The 21,824-nt window shown below is 39.3% G+C and overlaps 2 protein-coding genes across 5 annotated transcripts in view; one reads left to right on the top strand and one right to left on the bottom strand.

Moving 5' to 3' along the window:
• The window catches only part of slc4a10a (solute carrier family 4 member 10a), a 352,554-nt gene that overhangs the window by 255,975 nt on the left and 74,755 nt on the right, over window positions 1–21,824 (bottom strand). The window lies entirely within an intron of this gene.
• thsd7bb (thrombospondin, type I, domain containing 7Bb) overlaps window positions 1–21,824 on the top strand; it is a 195,005-nt gene that overhangs the window by 163,004 nt on the left and 10,177 nt on the right. For 3 of the 4 annotated variants that reach the window (XR_014536237.1, XM_083557752.1, XM_083557750.1), the window contains exons 8-24: window positions 6,911–7,102; window positions 7,366–7,603; window positions 8,489–8,604; window positions 8,684–8,816; window positions 9,849–9,952; window positions 10,993–11,184; window positions 11,534–11,833; window positions 13,418–13,602; window positions 16,266–16,402; window positions 16,984–17,134; window positions 19,679–19,817; window positions 20,091–20,206; window positions 20,295–20,409; window positions 20,501–20,646; window positions 20,789–20,963; window positions 21,400–21,573; window positions 21,669–21,764. Coding sequence is in view for 3 of the 4 variants with exons in the window: in XM_083557752.1 (XP_083413878.1) it covers window positions 6,911–7,102; window positions 7,366–7,603; window positions 8,489–8,604; window positions 8,684–8,816; window positions 9,849–9,952; window positions 10,993–11,184; window positions 11,534–11,833; window positions 13,418–13,602; window positions 16,266–16,402; window positions 16,984–17,134; window positions 19,679–19,817; window positions 20,091–20,206; window positions 20,295–20,409; window positions 20,501–20,646; window positions 20,789–20,963; window positions 21,400–21,573; window positions 21,669–21,764 (2,709 nt within the window). In the remaining variant the exon portion in view is untranslated. The remainder of the gene's footprint in view (window positions 1–6,910; window positions 7,103–7,365; window positions 7,604–8,488; window positions 8,605–8,683; window positions 8,817–9,848; window positions 9,953–10,992; window positions 11,185–11,533; window positions 11,834–13,417; window positions 13,603–16,265; window positions 16,403–16,983; window positions 17,135–19,678; window positions 19,818–20,090; window positions 20,207–20,294; window positions 20,410–20,500; window positions 20,647–20,788; window positions 20,964–21,399; window positions 21,574–21,668; window positions 21,765–21,824) is intronic. The other variant, XM_083557751.1, reaches the window with a different exon arrangement.

Here is a 21,824-nt window from a genome sequence, read left to right as displayed (position 1 = left end):
CACTTCTGACTTGAGCAAGCAGTCAATAAGCATAATGAACCAACATGGCTTCTTTTTCATACAACAACACCATGTAACTTATATTAAAAGTAGGCCAAACAAGTCTTTCAAAAAAGACAAATAAATAAAGCAATCTTTTGAACAGGTCTCGCTAATTAACAAATAGATTTACAGTAAATGTCACAACGTAGACAAACTATTAGATTTAAAAAAATTAAAAAAGATTTACATTGGCAGAGGCAGGTTTTGAACCCACATCCTTGTGGGAACCTGCTAATTCTTAAATCAATACCTTACCCACTGAGCTACCACTTCTACATTGAGAAAGCAGTCAATAAGCCTAATGAACCAACATGGCTTCTTTTCCATACAACAACACCATGTAACGCATATTACAAGTAGGCCAAACAAGTCTTTCAAAAAAGACAAATAAATAAAGCAATCTTTTGAACAGGTCTCGCTAATTAACAAATAGATTTACAGTAAATGTCACAACGTAGACAAACTAATAGATTTAAAAAAAATAAAAAAATGTTTTACATTGGCAGGTTTTGAACCCACATCCTTGTAGGAACCTGCTAATCCCTAAACCAACACCTTACCCACTGAGCTACCACTTCTGACTTGAGCAAACAGTCAAAAAGCCTAGTGAACCAACATGGCTTCTTTTCCATACAACAACACCATGTAACTCATATTAAAAGTAGGCCAAACAAGTCTTTCAAAAAAGACAAATAAATAAAGCAATCTTTTGAACAGGTCTCGCTAATTAACAAATAGATTTACAGTAAATGTCACAAAGTAGACACACTATTAGATTTTAAAAGAGAAAAAAAATTACAATGGCAAAGCTGGGGTTTGAATCCACAAACTTGTGAGGACCTACTAATCACTAAACAAATACCTTACATACTGAGCTACCACTTCTAACTTGAGCAAAAAGTCAATAAGCCTAATGAACCAACATGGCTTCTTTTCCATACAACAACACCATGTAACTCATATTACAAGTAGGCCAAACAAGTATTTCAAAAAAGACAAATAAATAAACCAATCTTTTGAACAGGTCTCGCTAATTAACAAATAGATTTACAGTAAATGTCACAAAGTAGACAAACTATTAGATTTCAAAGGAGAAATAAAAATTCACCTTGCCAGAGCTAGGATTTGAACGAAAAACCTTTTGGGAATCTGCTAATCACTAAAACAATACCTTACCCACTGAGCTACCACTTCTGACTTGAGCAAGCAGTCAATAAGCCTAATTAACCAACATGGCTTCTTTTCCATACAACAACACCATGTAACTCATATTGAAAGTAGGCCAAAGAAGTCTTTCAAAAAAGACAAATAAATAAAGCAATCTTTTGAACAGGTCTCACTAATTAACAAATAGATTTAAAGTAAATTTTACAAAGTAGACAAACTATTAGATTTCATAGGAGAAATAAAAATTCACCATGAATGAGCCAGGATTTGAACCCAGAACCTTGTGGGGACCTACTAACCACTAAACCAATACCTTACCCACTGAGCTACCACTTCTGACTTTAGCAAAGTAGACAAACTATTAGATTTCAAAGGAGAAATAAAAATTCACCTTGGCAGAGCAAGGATTTGAACCAAGAACCTTGTGGGGACCTGCTTATCACTAAACCAACACTTTACCCACTGAGCTACCACTTCTGACTTGAGCAAGCAGTCAATAAGCATAATGAACCAACATGGCTTCTTTTTCATACAACAACACCATGTAACTTATATTAAAAGTAGGCCAAACAAGTCTTTCAAAAAAGACAAATAAATAAAGCAATCTTTTGAACAGTTCTCGCTAATTAACAAATAGATTTACAGTAAATGTCACAACGTAGACAAACTATTAGATTTAAAAAAATTAAAAAAGATTTACATTGGCAGAGGCAGGTTTTGAACCCACATCCTTGTGGGAACCTGCTAATTCTTAAATCAATACCTTACCCACTGAGCTACCACTTCTACATTGAGAAAGCAGTCAATAAGCCTAATGAACCAACATGGCTTCTTTTCCATACAACAACACCATGTAACGCATATTACAAGTAGGCCAAACAAGTCTTTCAAAAAAGACAAATAAATAAAGCAATCTTTTGAACAGGTCTCGCTAATTAACAAATAGATTTACAGTAAATGTCACAACGTAGACAAACTAATAGATTTAAAAAAAATAAAAAAATGTTTTACATTGGCAGGTTTTGAACCCACATCCTTGTAGGAACCTGCTAATCCCTAAACCAACACCTTACCCACTGAGCTACCACTTCTGACTTGAGCAAACAGTCAAAAAGCCTAGTGAACCAACATGGCTTCTTTTCCATACAACAACACCATGTAACTCATATTAAAAGTAGGCCAAACAAGTCTTTCAAAAAAGACAAATAAATAAAGCAATCTTTTGAACAGGTCTCGCTAATTAACAAATAGATTTACAGTAAATGTCACAAAGTAGACACACTATTAGATTTTAAAAGAGAAAAAAAATTACAATGGCAAAGCTGGGGTTTGAATCCACAAACTTGTGAGGACCTACTAATCACTAAACAAATACCTTACATACTGAGCTACCACTTCTAACTTGAGCAAAAAGTCAATAAGCCTAATGAACCAACATGGCTTCTTTTCCATACAACAACACCATGTAACTCATATTACAAGTAGGCCAAACAAGTATTTCAAAAAAGACAAATAAATAAACCAATCTTTTGAACAGGTCTCGCTAATTAACAAATAGATTTACAGTAAATGTCACAAAGTAGACAAACTATTAGATTTCAAAGGAGAAATAAAAATTCACCTTGCCAGAGCTAGGATTTGAACGAAAAACCTTTTGGGAATCTGCTAATCACTAAAACAATACCTTACCCACTGAGCTACCACTTCTGACTTGAGCAAGCAGTCAATAAGCCTAATTAACCAACATGGCTTCTTTTCCATACAACAACACCATGTAACTCATATTGAAAGTAGGCCAAAGAAGTCTTTCAAAAAAGACAAATAAATAAAGCAATCTTTTGAACAGGTCTCACTAATTAACAAATAGATTTAAAGTAAATTTTACAAAGTAGACAAACTATTAGATTTCATAGGAGAAATAAAAATTCACCATGAATGAGCCAGGATTTGAACCCAGAACCTTGTGGGGACCTACTAACCACTAAACCAATACCTTACCCACTGAGCTACCACTTCTGACTTTAGCAAAGTAGACAAACTATTAGATTTCAAAGGAGAAATAAAAATTCACCTTGGCAGAGCAAGGATTTGAACCAAGAACCTTGTGGGGACCTGCTTATCACTAAACCAACACTTTACCCACTGAGCTACCACTTCTGACTTGAGCAAGCAGTCAATAAGCATAATGAACCAACATGGCTTCTTTTTCATACAACAACACCATGTAACTTATATTAAAAGTAGGCCAAACAAGTCTTTCAAAAAAGACAAATAAATAAAGCAATCTTTTGAACAGTTCTCGCTAATTAACAAATAGATTTACAGTAAATGTCACAACGTAGACAAACTATTAGATTTAAAAAAATTAAAAAAGATTTACATTGGCAGAGGCAGGTTTTGAACCCACATCCTTGTGGGAACCTGCTAATTCTTAAATCAATACCTTACCCACTGAGCTACCACTTCTACATTGAGAAAGCAGTCAATAAGCCTAATGAACCAACATGGCTTCTTTTCCATACAACAACACCATGTAACGCATATTACAAGTAGGCCAAACAAGTCTTTCAAAAAAGACAAATAAATAAAGCAATCTTTTGAACAGGTCTCGCTAATTAACAAATAGATTTACAGTAAATGTCACAACGTAGACAAACTAATAGATTTAAAAAAAATAAAAAAATGTTTTACATTGGCAGGTTTTGAACCCACATCCTTGTAGGAACCTGCTAATCCCTAAACCAACACCTTACCCACTGAGCTACCACTTCTGACTTGAGCAAACAGTCAAAAAGCCTAGTGAACCAACATGGCTTCTTTTCCATACAACAACACCATGTAACTCATATTAAAAGTAGGCCAAACAAGTCTTTCAAAAAAGACAAATAAATAAACCAATCTTTTGAACAGGTCTCGCTAATTAACAAATAGATTTACAGTAAATGTCACAAAGTAGACACACTATTAGATTTTAAAAGAGAAAAAAAATTACAATGGCAAAGCTGGGGTTTGAATCCACAAACTTGTGAGGACCTACTAATCACTAAACAAATACCTTACATACTGAGCTACCACTTCTAACTTGAGCAAAAAGTCAATAAGCCTAATGAACCAACATGGCTTCTTTTCCATACAACAACACCATGTAACTCATATTACAAGTAGGCCAAACAAGTATTTCAAAAAAGACAAATAAATAAACCAATCTTTTGAACAGGTCTCGCTAATTAACAAATAGATTTACAGTAAATGTCACAAAGTAGACAAACTATTAGATTTCAAAGGAGAAATAAAAATTCACCTTGCAGAGCTAGGATTTGAACGAAAAACCTTTTGGGAATCTGCTAATCACTAAAACAATACCTTACCCACTGAGCTACCACTTCTGACTTGAGCAAGCAGTCAATAAGCCTAATTAACCAACATGGCTTCTTTTCCATACAACAACACCATGTAACTCATATTGAAAGTAGGCCAAAGAAGTCTTTCAAAAAAGACAAATAAATAAAGCAATCTTTAGAACAGGTCTCGCTAATTAACAAATAGATTTACAGTAAATGTCACAAAGTAGACAAACTATTAGATTTCATAGGAGAAATAAAAAATCACCATGACTGAGCCAGGATTTGAACCCACAAACTTGTGGGGACCTACTAATCACTAAACCAATACCTTAACCACTGAGCTACCACTTCTGTCTGGAACAAGCAGTCAATAAGCCTAATGAACCAACATGGCTTCTTTTCCATACAACAACACCATGTAACTCATATTAAAAGTGGGCCAAACAAGTCTTTCAAAAAAGACAAATAAATAAAGCAATCTTTTGAACAGGTCTCGCTAATTAACAAATAGATTTACAGTAAATGTCACAAAGTAGACACACTATTAGATTTTAAAAGAGAAAAAAAATTACAATGGCAAAGCTGGGGTTTGAATCCACAAACTTGTGAGGACCTACTAATCACTAAACAAATACCTTACATACTGAGCTACCACTTCTAACTTGAGCAAAAAGTCAATAAGCCTAATGAACCAACATGGCTTCTTTTCCATACAACAACACCATGTAACTCATATTACAAGTAGGCCAAACAAGTATTTCAAAAAAGACAAATAAATAAACCAATCTTTTGAACAGGTCTCGCTAATTAACAAATAGATTTACAGTAAATGTCACAAAGTAGACAAACTATTAGATTTCAAAGGAGAAATAAAAATTCACCTTGCAGAGCTAGGATTTGAACGAAAAACCTTTTGGGAATCTGCTAATCACTAAAACAATACCTTACCCACTGAGCTACCACTTCTGACTTGAGCAAGCAGTCAATAAGCCTAATTAACCAACATGGCTTCTTTTCCATACAACAACACCATGTAACTCATATTGAAAGTAGGCCAAAGAAGTCTTTCAAAAAAGACAAATAAATAAAGCAATCTTTAGAACAGGTCTCGCTAATTAACAAATAGATTTACAGTAAATGTCACAAAGTAGACAAACTATTAGATTTCATAGGAGAAATAAAAAATCACCATGACTGAGCCAGGATTTGAACCCACAAACTTGTGGGGACCTACTAATCACTAAACCAATACCTTAACCACTGAGCTACCACTTCTGTCTGGAACAAGCAGTCAATAAGCCTAATGAACCAACATGGCTTCTTTTCCATACAACAACACCATGTAACTCATATTAAAAGTGGGCCAAACAAGTCTTTCAAAAAAGACAAATAAATAAAGCAATCTTTTGAACAGGTCTCGCTAATTAACAAATAGATTTACAGTAAATGTCACAAAGTGGACAAACTATTAGATATCAAAAAAGAATTAAAATTTACATTGGCAAAGCTGGGGTTTGAACCTACAACTCTGTGGGGACCTGCTAATCACCAAACCAAGAACTTACCAATTGAGCTACCACTTCTGACTTGAGAAAGCAGTCAATAAGCCTAATGAACCAACATGGCTTCTTTTCCATACAACAACACCATGTAACTCATATTAAAAGTAGGCCAAACAAGTCTTCCAAAAAAGACATATAAATAAAGCAATCTTTTGAACAGATCTCGCTTATTAACAAATAGATTAACAGTAAATGTCACAAAGTAGACAAATTATTAGATTTCAAAAGCGAAATAAAAATGTACCTTGGCAAAGCAGGGGGTTGAACCCACAACCCTGTAGTAATTGTAACAGTAATACTAGTAAGAGTAGTAGTAATTTAACAGTAATACTAGTAATAGTAGTAGTAATTGTAACAGTAATACTAGTAAGAGTAGTAGTAGTAACAGTAATACTAGTAATAGTAGTAGTAATTGTAACAGTAATACTAGTAATAATGGTAGTAATTGTAACAGTAATTCTAGTAATAATAGTAGTAATTGTAACAGTAATACTAGTAATAATAGTAGTAATTGTAACAGTAATACTAGTGATAGTAGTAGTAATTGCAAAAGGAGAATGTGTGCATTATCATGTGTTTGTGACCATATACCATTTTAATGCTTCTATAAAATGCATTTGCCAGGTTTGTTACTGATGTAATGGTCAAGCCAGGAAAGCATTTTAAATGGAAAGATTCAAAAACCCTTTCGCTTCCGCTCGAATCTAATGTGAAGAAAGGGAAAAAAAAAAACAGACCAAACAAGTGAAACTGAACATTTATCACAGACTTAATCACACTTTTCTCTTCCTACAGGAGACACCGTACCCATTGAGCAGTGTCCAGGGGATCGACCACCAGTCCGGGAACCGTGCCAGATGCCTTGCCCTGATGACTGCGTGCTGGGCGAGTGGAGCTCCTGGTCCTCCTGCTCCCACTGCTGTTCCAGGAAACAAGCGCAGGGCAAACAAACGCGTTCCCGACTCATCCTCGCTCCTTCCGGAGAGCGTAAGACATTTCCTCCTTTTTTCATTACCGAACGATCACACCGCGTGCAGGTTTCTCCACGTCGTTCTTAATTATCGTTTACGGCAACTACAAACCACAAACTTTTGTAGATATAGTGTTTACAGGGACTTTCTATTTATTGAAAATGGACATTAACATTAACATAGAAACGTATCTCCTCTCACTGGTGCTGTATTCAGTTAACAGTGTATGAAAGTTTTCTTAAATCGTATAAACTTTGAGATCATATTGTGTGAACGCAGAGGGAAAAGGATGTTTGCCTGCACCTGTGCTGGAGCAATGGAGAGCCTGTGGCACCCAGGCATACACAGTGAACTACTGGGACACTTCTCCATGGAGTCCCTGCACGCCAGACTCAGGAACAGACAGGAACAGCACAGAGCAAGAAGAAACGGAGGAAAAGGCTTGTGGCACCGGGATACAGACTCGCCGTGTGGCCTGCAGGAGAGCCGATGGTGATGGTGGGGTGGAGTCCAACAGGTAGGGAAATAGCAGTGATGGAGTACAAATTATATGTCGAATCTTTTCACACACCTCTGAATCACATTTAACGCATGTACAATTCTTGCAGAGGTGATAGTTTAGCGATACTGATCGCAAGGTCAAGCCCCAGTATCGCCAAGCTGCTACTCTTGGGGCCCTTGAGCAAGGCCCTAAATGCTCTTCCTAACATCACTGGGATATGCAAAGAAGTCATCTGTACATTCAGCAAGCATTAAAGCACTTTTTTTTTGCTCAGTGTTCCATCCATGTAATAGAACTCAGTCTCTTCAGTGTACCATAACAGCCAGAAAATGTTTTGTTTGCATTTACATTTTCATTTACATATCGTGGACAATAAGCCTACTCTAGATTCTAGATTATTACAAAGATGTTGTAAAAGCCCATCATTATTTCAAATTCTGATTTTTTTTGCCACACAATGCAGCTGCCACTTACTAATAAACCGACCTTACTATTACTATTAAACTGACTTTTCTATTAATGATTGCTGCTATTATTATTATTTTAGATTATGTATAATTATATTAATATTTATTATCATTATATTAAAAACTGAACTAGCTAAATCTCTCAACGTACTCCCTCCTTTGGCTCCCCGTCAGGGAATCCGACCCCAGTGTTCCGCGTATAAAATGTTTCTTGGGAAACCCTTAAATACAAGTCCCCAATCATTTATTCTTTTCTAATTAGTTCTGAAAACGATAAACTAAACCTTCCTATTTTTTTCCCATATAAATGCACCATTGGAGCATCAACCAGAGTCTCACTCACGCATAGTAAAATAAAAAAAATAAACGTCTGTTTCTGTTTATAAACTCATAAATAAAACCCAATGCATTCCAATGTAATCAACTTCTCCAGCTGTCCCGAATCGACCCGGCCAGACCCCCGGCATTCCTGTGTTCTCCCTTGCAAGGTGGACTGCATCGTCACACCTTTCAGCAAATGGAGTCCGTGTCCGACCTCCTGCTCACCAAGTAAATATGGACACATGTCTGTTCACACAATGATTATCGGTTTGAACATTTTGATTATCATAAGAATTTCTTTTCTCAGCAAATTCCTCCGTTAGCACCCAGTCCCGACATCGGATCATCATTCAGAGGCCAGACAATGGTGGTCAAGAATGTCCGGCTACATTGTACGAGGAGAGAGAATGTGACCCTCGGCCTTTGTGTCCAACATACAGGTATATACACATCAGTTTTGTATGATTGTGTATAGTGTTATGTATAATGCATGCATTTACACATATACATATATACATATACACTTATGCATATCTCAAGCAATTGACTTTCCCGGTTCATGAATATTCATGATGCGCACCAGGTGAATTTGGATCGATGTTCAGCGTTTATGTAAACAATATAAACACATGTTTAAACATAGAATTGATACCATTTTTAGAAAAAAAAAGAGATTTAAATTTGATAGCAGCACCAGGTCTCAAAAACGTGTTTACTACACTGTAGCATCACGTCTTCTGTCCGTGTAAACCTGGGAAGGAGAGCAGTTGCTGAAGTTTTGGCTTATGAATGTTGTCCTATATGTGGATGATACAGGATTCTAGCTGCTCAACAGTTCTGGGTGTTCTTTGTTGTATTTTTCGTTTTATGATGCACCACCTGCATGCAGACATCTTAACTTCTGAGAGACTCTGCCTCTCTAAGATATACTGTTAAATATAAAATATATAAGATATACCCAAACATCTTACTGACCTATTGTCAATTAACCTAATGAGTTAACTAATTAATAACACTTTGACTAACTAACTTTAACATTGTGAGTTTAGCTAACGTTTGTTGTCCTGTCACAACATTTTGTGAGAAGTGTTGTAGCCATCAAATCCAAAAAGATTTGTTTTCCTCAGTTTCACCACATGATTTTCTATGTCCTATTGTGAATAAATTATGGGTTTATGAGATTTGCAAATCATTGTATTTTGTAATTATTTTACACAGAGTCCCAACTGTTTTAGAAAAAAAACGAAAAAGCTAAGTAGAAGCGGGTAATAGCAAAATAATTCCTGATGAATGTCAAGACTGAAAGAGGCGCTAACACAGAATTTGAGCAATTGTGTAGGTTTCTGGTGACACTGACATCTGCTGGTGGAACGGACTAGTGTCCCAATCCCAACAAATCAAAAAGCAAATTTTTTTTTCTGAGCTGGCTGTAGTGGTCTCATATTGTTCCTGTAACATTCTTTTTCCATCAGGTGGCAGACACACCGCTGGCATCAATGCATTCTGGTCCCTGATTCAGTGAGACAGGCAGCTGGTAGCCCTAGTGAAACCTGTGGGCTCGGGCTGCAGACCAGAGGTGAGACGTACGGTGGAATATTATATAATTTTATCATAAAAAAAAATATATATATATATATATATATATATATATATATATATATATATATATATATATATATATATATATATATATATATATATATATCGGTTGCTTATTGCTTGCTATTTTTTTTTTTTATAAAAAAACGTTGTTATTAGTAATAATCTTATGGCATGTTTTTTAAAGGAAACAAATGACAGGTCAGTTTAAACTTCCCTCCAGCCAATCAGAACCCAGTATTCAGACTTCAATTAATGTGAATATATATATAACATAGACAACTGAATAAAGATGATGAACCGAGAACAGGTGCACAAATTAGATAAGGGACCAGTGACAGAGACAGAGGCAGAACCAAAATGAAAACAAAGGCACAAAATAAACATGGAAAAGGAAAAAACGTTCCACTATTTCTACCAGAAGAAGTGTGTGTTTTGGAGTTTGCCTAGTTGCACGCATAGAATATGAAATTTTTGAAAATGTGCCTGTGGTTAAAAGTATAGTCTTTAAAAAAAAGGAATGGCTGATGTGTAGCCTATAAGAAAGTAATATCTCTGAAACCGAAACTTTTACATGGCTAATATTGTTATGCTTTGTTCAGAGCGCTGAATGATATTTATAACTGCTTAATGAAATGGGCTGTGCAGCTGCTCAGCATCGGCGTGCTGTCTCACTGTAATTAGCCCCCGCTGTGCCTTTTATACACATTTAAAACTTAAGTAGTGTCCAATCAGCACACAGCAGGCATGCGCCCGACTCCGTAACCCTGGCAACAAGAGTTATTGTACCGTTGAGCAGCTGCCAGAGTTGGAGTGTGTCTCTTAGCGTAGAAGGGGTTAACTGGCTCCTGAGTGGTGCATCAGATGGTGAACAGAAAAGAGATTGTGAACAAAAAGTGACTTTTGAAAACACAAATTGTCTTTGAAAATGCAGGTAGAAGCCTTCACCTCTAAAATTGTACATTGTTCATCATTATTGCTGATTTTCTCTCTGGGGATAAATCATTCTTTCCACAGCAGTGACATGTGTCAGGGCAGACGATGCTCCTGCAGATATGGCAGAGTGTGTGCGCTGGGCAGGGCCCATGCCCGATGCAGTGCAGCAGTGTGGGGTGGCTTGCAAAGACGACTGCATCTTCAGCTCCTGGAGTAAATTCTCACAGTGCGACGGCTGTGGAGGCTCACGCACTCGCACTCGTTCACTCATAGGTATCACACGCAAACACAGACACAGGTACAGGCACGGGAATCCCTATAGGATGTCATGTACAGGATGGATGGATAGATGGGTGGATAGATAGGTAGATGCATTATTATATGTGATGTATAAATGGAATTAATAGATAGATGGACGGACGGACGGACAGACGGATGGACAGACAGACAGATGATTATATATGATGGATATATGCATGGAATGAATGGATGGAAGAATGGATAGATGGATGGATGGATATGTAGATACTTGAATATATACTATGAATGACGGACGGACAGACTGGCAGTGTACGGAAAACATCTCTGTAATGACATCAGTCATGTCTCTGTTATGTTCCAGGCCGCAGTAAAAAATGGTGGCGCTGTCAGCAGGAGACCCTGGTGGAGAAAGAAGCATGTCCCTGCACTAACTATCATATACAAGGCCATGGACCATGGTCTCCATGCATTCTGCCTGAGCTCCACCAACATGCCGGATATCTGTTCACTAAGAGGGGATCACATCTGGTTCAGGGAATCACCCGAACCTGGCGTATACACGGAGAGGGCAAGGAGTGTGGGCACGGGTGGCGCTATAGAGCCCTGGCATGCCTGGACCATCACGAGCGTCTGGTTAATCCGGCTCTTTGCAACAGCAGCGGTGAGGTTTTACCAAAGTCATATGCGGGATACGTGCACTCTGGTCCACTCAGAGAAGAAGCTTACGGAACCTGTCTAAAGTTAGTCTTTTATGATTTTCCGAGACACATTCATGTTTCTTTTGATTCTGTGCAACAAACTCGCTAAAAGGCAAGAACTGGACATGAAATTAAACAACTCGATGAAAGTTCTGTGGAGCCCAAATGTGGCATGTTTGTCTCTAAGAGAAAAACTTCTATAAGATGGAGAACATGAGGGAAAATGTTGGCAGACTGCCTCATCCCCGCAGTGAAACATGGAGTTGGAACCTTTATAGTCTGGGGTTGTTTTGGAGAAGGGAAGTGTGGAGACTTATTCCGGAAAGTGAAAGGAATCTGAAACCATAATGGCAACTATTTCATACTTCAACCCCGTGCGATTAGAACCGACTTCATGATACAACGAACACGCCAAAGCGTACGTCCAAGGTCTGTAATCGAATGTTATCGATGATGGAATGGCCTGCCCAATCACCACACCTAAATCCTAGTGAACTGCTCTGGGATGAACTGGATCCTGAGGAATCTCCACCTCACCTTTGGCAAGTTTTACAAGAAACCAACTGTTCGGATGCTGAGGTTGTGTAAAGCTGTTCTTCGTGCTAAGGGAGGATTTTTCAATGGAAATATATAAATCCAAAGGAAATCTTCATAATGTTACATGGCCTAGTTTTTGCAAAGAAACAAAAGGAACATGCACGTGTCTCTCAAAAACCATTAAAGACACGTTGTTTTCACACTTTTGACAGACTCTGCATGCTGTAGCTTTTATTATGGGGGGGAAACAGCAGTTTGATGTAAATGAAGTCTACCTGATTTACTCCATCATTTTTCTAGCGTTCCAAACAAACAACGCTAATTTGCATGTGGGATAAATTGCATGTGAGGTTAGTGTCTGGCCTGTGAAATACAAAGAACAATTAGTGATTCTCATCTGCATCGGTGGGAGGAGGGGAACGATATTAGAGTAATTTGCGTGTATGTGCGTATGTGTGTCTTTGCCAGACTCCCAGACTTGAAACTCAGGTGTAAAACCAATTACAGGCAATGAAACACATTGGAAAGAAGAAAGAAAAAACAAGTGTAATTGTTCCAAATACAGCATTGTGTTCCATTTTTTTAATATGTGGATATACAGGCTTTTAAATGAGAAACTTTCCATAGCTACAAGAGCAAATCATTTGCAAAACAAAAACCTTGACATGTGTTCAACCTGCGTTTGCAGCATTTGAGAGACTAGCGTAGGTGAGAGTTATGTATCCGAACTGTCTGTACCGAGAAACGAATATGCGATACACCGTTTACTCATAACTCACGTCTAATGGAGGCCTAGAGGCACCTGATGGAGCAGTCCATAAATGCTTATGGGAAACTTTCTTTTTTTTTTTTGTGAGAAAGCTCTAAAATTAATTAAATCGATAAAACTGTCGAGGGTTTTTTTTTTTGGCACAAGTACAGAAATGTGATTCCTGGGAATAATTTACACTCTAGGATTTGTCTGTGCTCGTCGGGTTCCACGCACATACTAATAAGTTATGGTGTTCCAGGTGTTGAAGAGGAAAAATGCGCAGTGCCCTGTCCTCTCAACTGCAGACTGAGCGAGTGGTCTGCGTGGTCATCGTGCAGCGCCCCCTGTGGCGGAGGATTGAAAGTGCGAGCACGATGGTTACGAGAGAAGCCGTTTAACGGAGGACGACCCTGTCCAAAATTGAACGTCAAAAATCAGGTGAGAGTAGCGTCACTTCCGGTTGTGTTTCGGGCCGGGATATAGTACGAGGTGCTATCAAAACGCTTCGAGACTCTCGAGGCTCTGTTTACGAGAAAGTACTTTATTTATTTACTTTTACACACTATTACCTTTGAAATAGTCCACTTGCACAGCAATACAGTGCTCCCAGGGTTCCTGGCACTTCAGGACTGTGTCCTGGAATTTTTCTTTACATGTCAAAACGGCCACTTTGAGCTGGATCTTCATCTTTGGGAAGAGCGCAAAGTCCACATGAGCCAAATCTGGCAAGTAGGGTGGGTGTGGAAGTGAGATCAAGTTGTTTCCTGTGAGAAACTGCCCAGTTTCACAAAATGTTTTTTGTACAATCGTAGATGCACGTGTTTAGAGTTTTTGGCACACTGATTTATGAAGATCGGCGCTCCCTGTGACTGTGTGTTCAGCCTTGTGCTGCCATCTGTTGGCATGTTACAAAACTGGTCTCGAAACTTTCTGATACCCACTCGTACACTGGTGATGGTAATGCCACCATTTATTCATCTTATTAACCACTTGATCAGGCTGGTGGTGCACCTGGGGCATCATAACCCCCAGGGAATACTGGTGTACGGTCATGGAATTTTGGGCAAATAAAACTTTGGGGCATCACATGGCAACATACACATATTTCGAGTCGACTTTGTTTTTTAGACAGTTGGAAGAAACCAGAGAACCCAGAGGAAACTCCAAGGAAAACCAGGATGTATTTAAAGCGGCTGTAACTTCCAACTTCTGTGTAAAACGACCACATCCAAGCGCAACACTAATGTTATTGCAAGTCAACAAAAAAAGCAGCGGATCTTTCATTTCAGTTTTTTTTTTTTTTTGCTGTCTGCATTATATACTGTTTTAATTTAGTCTTCCCCTGCAGGACCCACCACAGTGCTTTTTAATTGAATCCTTTTCTTCTAAACAAATGCTGCTTAAGTCCTGACCATTTCGTGGTGCGCCTTGATTTTTCGATGTTGTCGGTTCCTTTACTCAGGGTTTCTGCAGGGGTCTGCAAATTTAACACGTTAGGTCTTAAATCTACGTAACGCTGCCTCTAATGCCCACTGAAATGCTTCCGTAGCAGTTTAGAATGTTTTGCTTTGTTTCCATGGTGTTGTAGATCGTTCTTTCTCTGGTCCAAATATAATTCGCTGTATCACGACTACAAATGAGTCCAACATGCAACAGCCAATCAGCTTTCTGTTATGGGTTTAGCGATACTTGTCTTAGAAAAAAATGAATTTAGGTATTAGGTATTAATATCGGTCTTAAATCTCATTCTTAATGTTCTTAAAAAGGTCAACGAATCTGCAGTTTGACTTTAAAACCTGCAGAAACCCTGTTTACTACGCCATTGAATACATTTCAGGTATTGTACGTTCTCAGATGTGTGAATCTCTAATGCAATTTATGGATAAATGTTTGTGGACACCTGACCAAAGATTCATATGTACTTTTTTTTTGGAACATCCCCATCCCACATTAATCCCCATTGCCATATTTTATAATAACCTCCACTCTTCTGGGAAGATGTTCCACTAGATTTTGTGGAGATTTGTCCTCATTCAGCCACAGGGGTGTAAGTAAAGTCAGGTACTGAGGTAAAGTAGCAGGCCACTCAAGATCTACCACTCCAACCATATTTTTCCATGGAGCTGGCTTTGTGCACGGGTGTATTGAAAGGCTGGATAATACAGGCCTGGGTCTATGAAGGGTTCTGCTACTGCATCCAAAGAAGTTCTATATAATTGTCTTCAAATTTGTGTGGAGCACATATAGCTGGAAAGGTCTGGTTTTCTAATACTTCTGTCTATATAGTGTATATGAAATGATTTGAATCTGGATAATGGTAATAAATGTGACAAGTTTAATATGAATGAATATATTCTTTTATTATAGCTGTAAAGAGGCATTTCGGTGTGTTCTATCCATTGTAGGGTGTTTGTTCTAATTTTGAACAAAAGGTTTTGGTCTGTCCCAAAAACGGTCTAAAAAAATGCCATGTTCTATCTAATGTCTCTTGTTCTACATCAGCATTGATGCGTCTATTTCTGTTAACTACAAAAACTCATCTTAGGGGAAAAGAAATAAAGATATATACAGAAAAAGTTCAGTTATCGGTCCGCTCGCTGCTCAACGTGTTAAACTCTGTCCTGTCGTTTCTAAAGCACTTTGGTGTTTAAGCAGGTCTGAATAAGTTAGCGAATAAGAAGGACTTCTCACCCCCCCAGCATGTCCTTTTTTCTGTCTTTTCTGTTTGTATGCTGTGGCTTTACTGCCCTTTCAGCATTGCTCCATCGGGGGCAGGTGAAACTGCATTAATGTTTTATTACAACCAGGAGACATTTTTCCCCCGGCTCAGTTTCACTCTTATAAATAAACCCTTAAACTGCTGACCCGGGGGTCGTTGAGTAAGGAGTTTAAAATGGTCATTAACGGAAGCTTTCACTGCTTCTCTCTTTCGATCTCTCTCTCTCTCTTTCTCATTCTCTTATTTTTTCCTTCTTCTCGGACTGCTTCTGCGGACATCTACAAAGGCTCAGGTCAGTGATTGTACTCAGAAATGTCTGTAAATAAATTTTTAAAAAGGCACTATCTTTTTTTTCGGTGTGATGAATCATGTATTTCTTCTTTCCAAGGTGTCTGAGGTTGTGCCTTGTTACTCCGAGTGCAATCAGTACATATGGGAAGCTGAACCGTGGTCCATGTGTGTCGTGGGGATCACGAGCCCAACCCGGCCGTCGTGTGGAGAGGGCGTCCAGACCCGTAAAATCAGGTAAAAAAAAATCACATCATCACCGTACCTCCCTTTTTTTATCACGGACTGTCATCATCGATGCTCAAAGTGTTCCCATTGGAGTGCTTGGGCTACGGCGGGACTCATCAGTGAGGTATTCGGTGTGTGCTATGACATTGAAAATTACTTTCTTATCCACTGCTGTACCTCCTACCTGATTGAAATTCAGCTCTTTAAATGTAAAAAAAAAGACTGGAGACATCCTGTCCATGTCCTATGAATAGATCAGCTCATAAATCTGAGTTCAAAAGGGAGAACAGAATATAACAGTGACAAATAGATTGATGAGGACAAAAAAAAAAATCCCATTTTTCAAAAAGGACTGATGAGGCAGCCGGGCTGAGACGTCTACGACACTCATTTAGCATGTGCGCTATAACACGGGATAACTGAGGATGATTAGAATCGAGCGGGACGCCCGAGCATTACATTTATTAGCATTTATATGCGTTTATAAACTCACCATTATGTGCAATAAGAACACCAGTATTTTTTGGTCTTCTTTTTTACTGTCTGGTCAGAAGTATAATGAGTGTTTCGTTGCATGATGGGATCGATAGATGCGTGAGGAAGGAAGAGGACAGGCGCAGCGGCATGAATGACACTTTGTGTAGCCGGGATGATCGGCCAATCGCAGTCCAATCCTGCCTCGTTCCCTGCCCTGGACAATGTGTCACGTCAGAATGGAGCTCGTGGAGCGAATGCTCTATGGTGAGTGTCCAGTGGACACGTCGAAATGAGACGCCGTACTGTGTGTAGTACTGTGTAAGGGATAAATAACATGAATTTGAATTAAAATACATTTTTGTTCGATATTTTTTTTATGCATTCAGTGCAATTCTATGTATATTATGTATATAATATACCGTATAACATTCTGAATTCTGTTTTCGTCCTCGATTCTATTTTTATTCTTTATATACAGTGAGGAAAATAAGTATTTGAACACTCTGCTATTTTGCAAGTTCTCCCACTTAGAAATCATGGAGGGGTCTGAAATTGTCATCGTAGGTGCATGTCCACTGTGAGAGACATAATCTAAAAAAAAAAATCCAGAAATCACAATGTATGATTTTTTTACTATTTATTTGTATGATACAGCTGCAAATAAGTATTTGAACACCTGAGAAAGTCAATGTTAATATTTGGTACAGGAGCCTTTGTTTGCAATTACAAAGGTCAAATGTTTCCTGTAGTTTTTCACCAGGTTTGCACACACTGCAGGAGGGATTTTGGCCCACTCCTCCACACAGATCTTCTCTAGATCAGTTAGGTTTCTGGCCTGTCGCTGAGAAACACGGAGTTTGAGCTCCCTCCAAAGATTCTCTATTGGGTTTAGGTCTGGAGACTGGCTAGGCCATGCCAGAACCTTGATATGCTTCTTACAGAGCCACTCCTTGGTTATCCTGGCTGTGTGTTTCGGGTCATTGTCATGTTGGAAGACCCAGCCTCGACCCATCTTCAATGCTCTATCTGAGGGAAGGAGGTTGTTCCCCAAAATCTCGCAATACATGGCCCCGGTCACTGTATTAAGTGCACCGGACTGCACTTAATACAGTGCAGTCACCTTGTCTTATGTAGAGAAAAACACCCCCAAAGCATGATGTTACCACCCCCATGCTTCACAGTAGGGATGGTGTTCTTGGGATGGTACTCATCATTCTTCTTCCTCCAAACATGTTTGGTGGAATTATGACCCAAAAGTTCTATTTTGGTTTCTTCTGACCACATGACTTTGTCCCATGACTGCTCTGGATCATCCAAATGGTCATTGGCAAACTTAAGACGTGCCTGGACATGTGCTGGTTTAAGCAGGGGAATCTTCCGTGCCATGCATGATTTCAAACCATGGCGTCTTAGTGTATTACCAACAGTAACCTTCGAAATGGTGGTCCCAGCTCTTTTCAGGTCATTGACCAGCTCCTCCTGTGTGGTTCTGGGCTGATTTCTCACCTTCCTTAGGATCATTGAGACCCCACGAGGTGAGATCTTGCATGGAGCCCCAGTCCGAGGGAGATTGACAGTCATGTTTAGCTTCTTCCATTTTCTAAAGATTGCTCCAACAGTGGACCTTTTTTCACCAAGCTGCTTGGCAATTTCCCCGTAGCCCTTTCCAGCCTTGTGGAGGTGTACAATTTTGTCTCTAGTGTCTTTGGACAGCTCTTTGGTCTTGGCCATGTTAGTAGTTGGATTCTTACTGATTGTATGGGGTGGACAGGTGTCTATGCAGCTAACGACCTCAAACAGGTGCATCTAATTTAGGATAATAAATGTGGTGGAGGTGGACATTTTAAAGGCAGACTAACAGGTCTTTGAGGGTCAGAATTCTAGCTGATAGACAGGTGTTTAAATACCTATTTGCAGCTGTATCATACAAATAAATAGTTTAAAAATCATATATTGTGATTTCTGGATTTTTTTTTTTAGATTATGTCTCTCACAGTGGACATGCACCTACAATGACAATTTCAGACACCTCCATGATTTCTAAGTGGGAGAACATGCAAAATAGCAGGGTGTTCAAATACTTATTTTCCTCACTGTATAATTTTTTCGTGCATTTCTCTTATCGTTTTATATTATTATTAAATATTATTATTATTATTATTATTATTATTATTATTATTATTATTATTATTATTATTATTATTATATTGATTATATATAAAATACATATATACAATATATTTTTATTGTCCTAATTATTTTTTTCATTATCATTTATTATTATTATTATTATTTTTTTTTATATATATATATATATATATTTTTTTATTTAATTTTATATCAGGGACCAGGGATTTAGAAACATTTCACTGCATGTCATACCATCCTTAGTTCATGTATATGAAAAATAATTTTTTTATTGAGCAGGTTCACACTTGATACCTGGAGAGAGGAAAAAAAAAAAAAAAAAAAAAACATGGAAAACCAAAACAGCATAAAGAGCTGACAGGTGTTCCTTTGGTTCAAGCCCTGGTATCGCCAAGCTGCCCTCCTTGGGGCCTCTGAGCAAGGCCCTTAACTCTTATATCATGGCTGCCCCTGCGCTTTGACCCCAGATTCCAAACATCACTGGGATGTGTGAAGAAAGAATTTCACTGTGTTGAGTTTAAGGTTGAGAATAAATTCTGGTGCATAACATTTAATATTCTATAAGGACAAATATTCATGTGTGTGTGTGTGTGTGTGTGTGTGTGTGTGTGTGTGTGTGTGTGTGTGTGTGTGTGTGTGTGTGTGTGTGTGTGTGTCCAGGGATGCAATGAGAAGGAATTAAGATGGAGGAGTAAACCAATAGTGAGGATGCCAGGAAAAGGACACACCTGCCCCGAGCTGAATCAGACCCAGACCTGTGCCAACACTTCCTGTCTCTCGTACTCCTACGCTTATTCAGGTACTCATACACACCTGCATTACACACCGACCAGGCAGGTCTTTATGGCCAGCATCGGGCAGAACAATCATAATTTGTCAAATCCTTACGCTTTCCCATTTTTCCTGCATCAACTTCGAGGAAGAAATGTGCTGCTAATAAATAAATCCCACCCGCTGACATGTGCCATGGTGGCGAGATCATCCGTGTGATTCACTGCACCGCTCAGAATGTTATAATGTCATAATGTCCCATATCATGATGCCGTTCGTATCATGTGTGTGTGTTACACAGACTGGAGCAGCTGTCGTCTCAGTGACAACGCAGTGTGTGGCCAAGGAACGAAGACGCGCCTGCTGAACTGCGTCGACAGCGACGGGAAGCTCGTTGAACTCGGCATGTGTGAAGAGGTGATTAAGACGTTACCATATATTATTATATACCATTTCGTTTTATTCTTCAACATTGATACGATTTCTATCTGTGGTCCAACACCAGTGGGGACCTTCACGAGGAAAGCTGTCCGCTCCGTGTGAAGTGAGCTGCCCTGTCGACTGTCTGCTCTCCGACTGGTCGCTCTGGTCCCAGTGCTCACACACCTGTGGAGCGCAAAGTATGGCTCTCCGCCCCAGGTCCATGAATGTAAAGCGCATAAATACTGCTAGTGCTCCTGAAAATGTCATGTTGTGTGTATGTTTATTCAGGCCAGATGACACGTTCCAGATTAGTCCTACATCAGGCAGGAGAAGGTGGAAGGCCTTGTCCTTCTCAACTCTCTCAAACCAAACCATGTCCCATTAGACCCTGCTACAGCTGGACACTGGGAGACTGGAACTCCTGCAAAGTGGAGGTACTAAAGCAATTCCTGTTCACACACACACACACACACACACACAGGCTACTTTATAGGGAACTCCTATAAGCCTATGATTTTAAATACATCATGAAGCTTTTACTATAATAAACCTGCCAGAATGTGTGTGTGTGTTTAGGGTGCGGAGTGTGGTGACGGGATGAGGGAGAGGAATGTGTCTTGTGTGGTGCACTGGGGTTCCCTCTCCGCTCCTCCTTTTCCCAAAGCAGTACCTGAGGAGCAGTGTGTGGAGAACGGACTACGCAAAGCCACCGAGGCAGAGCGCCGTCATCTCTGTTACGTCCCCTGCCCAGGTCTCAAACACACCTACACTCCTCACACAGTCTCCATAAGAGGTACAGCTGAATTAGCTCTCCAGTATGTATTTAACCTCCACTCTCCTGGGAAGATGTTCCACTAGATTCTGTGCTCATTCAGACACAAGAGTCAGGTACTGATGTAGGTGAGGTGAGGAGGCCTGGGGTGCATGTCAGCGTTCACATTCATCCCAAAGGGGTTTAATAGTGTCGGAGCTCAATAGCAAGAGATCTTCCACTCCAACCCATGCAAAGCATATCTTCTACATGCTGACACTATCTATGGTAAAGCATAGAAGAGACCATAATACTACATGCTTGGGGGGGGTACAGATATAGACTTGGAAGTCCAATGGGACTAAACTAACTGAATTTATTTGATGAAGCTTTTATTTGACTGGAATCACTTTCCTTGCTTGTCACATCGCATCAGGAGATTGTCACTTGACCGATTGGTCACCGTGGAGTGTGTGCCAGCTGCTGTGTCTGGACGGAAGGAGCTTCGAGACGTGGGGGCACCAGGCTCGATCCAGAGCGGTGATCATCCAGGTCCCCGAGAACAAGGGTTCCTGCCCGAGCCAGGTCTACGAAACACGACCGTGCCAAGGTGAGTGATTAGATGCAGGTGGAAGCCGTCTTATAGGCTGCTCGTGGATGAGATTTGCAGTAATATTTAATTACTGATATTTTGTCTGTGTGCAGGAGGAACCTGTCTGAGCTATGAATGGGTCACGGGAGAATGGAGAGAGAATCAGAGGGCGGTGTGGTGTCGGCGCTCTGACGGGGTTAACGTCACCGGTAGTGACATCATACACTTCTAACTGTCATAAATCCTTTTTCCTGTAGATGGTACACACA

The sequence above is a fragment of the Silurus aristotelis genome, assembly GCF_946808225.1.
Source record: "Silurus aristotelis genome assembly, chromosome: 13".
In the NCBI taxonomy this organism is placed as follows: Eukaryota; Metazoa; Chordata; class Actinopteri; order Siluriformes; family Siluridae; genus Silurus; species Silurus aristotelis.
Note: the sequence above shows the minus strand (reverse complement) of the source record. Positions and strands in the feature narration are given on the sequence as shown.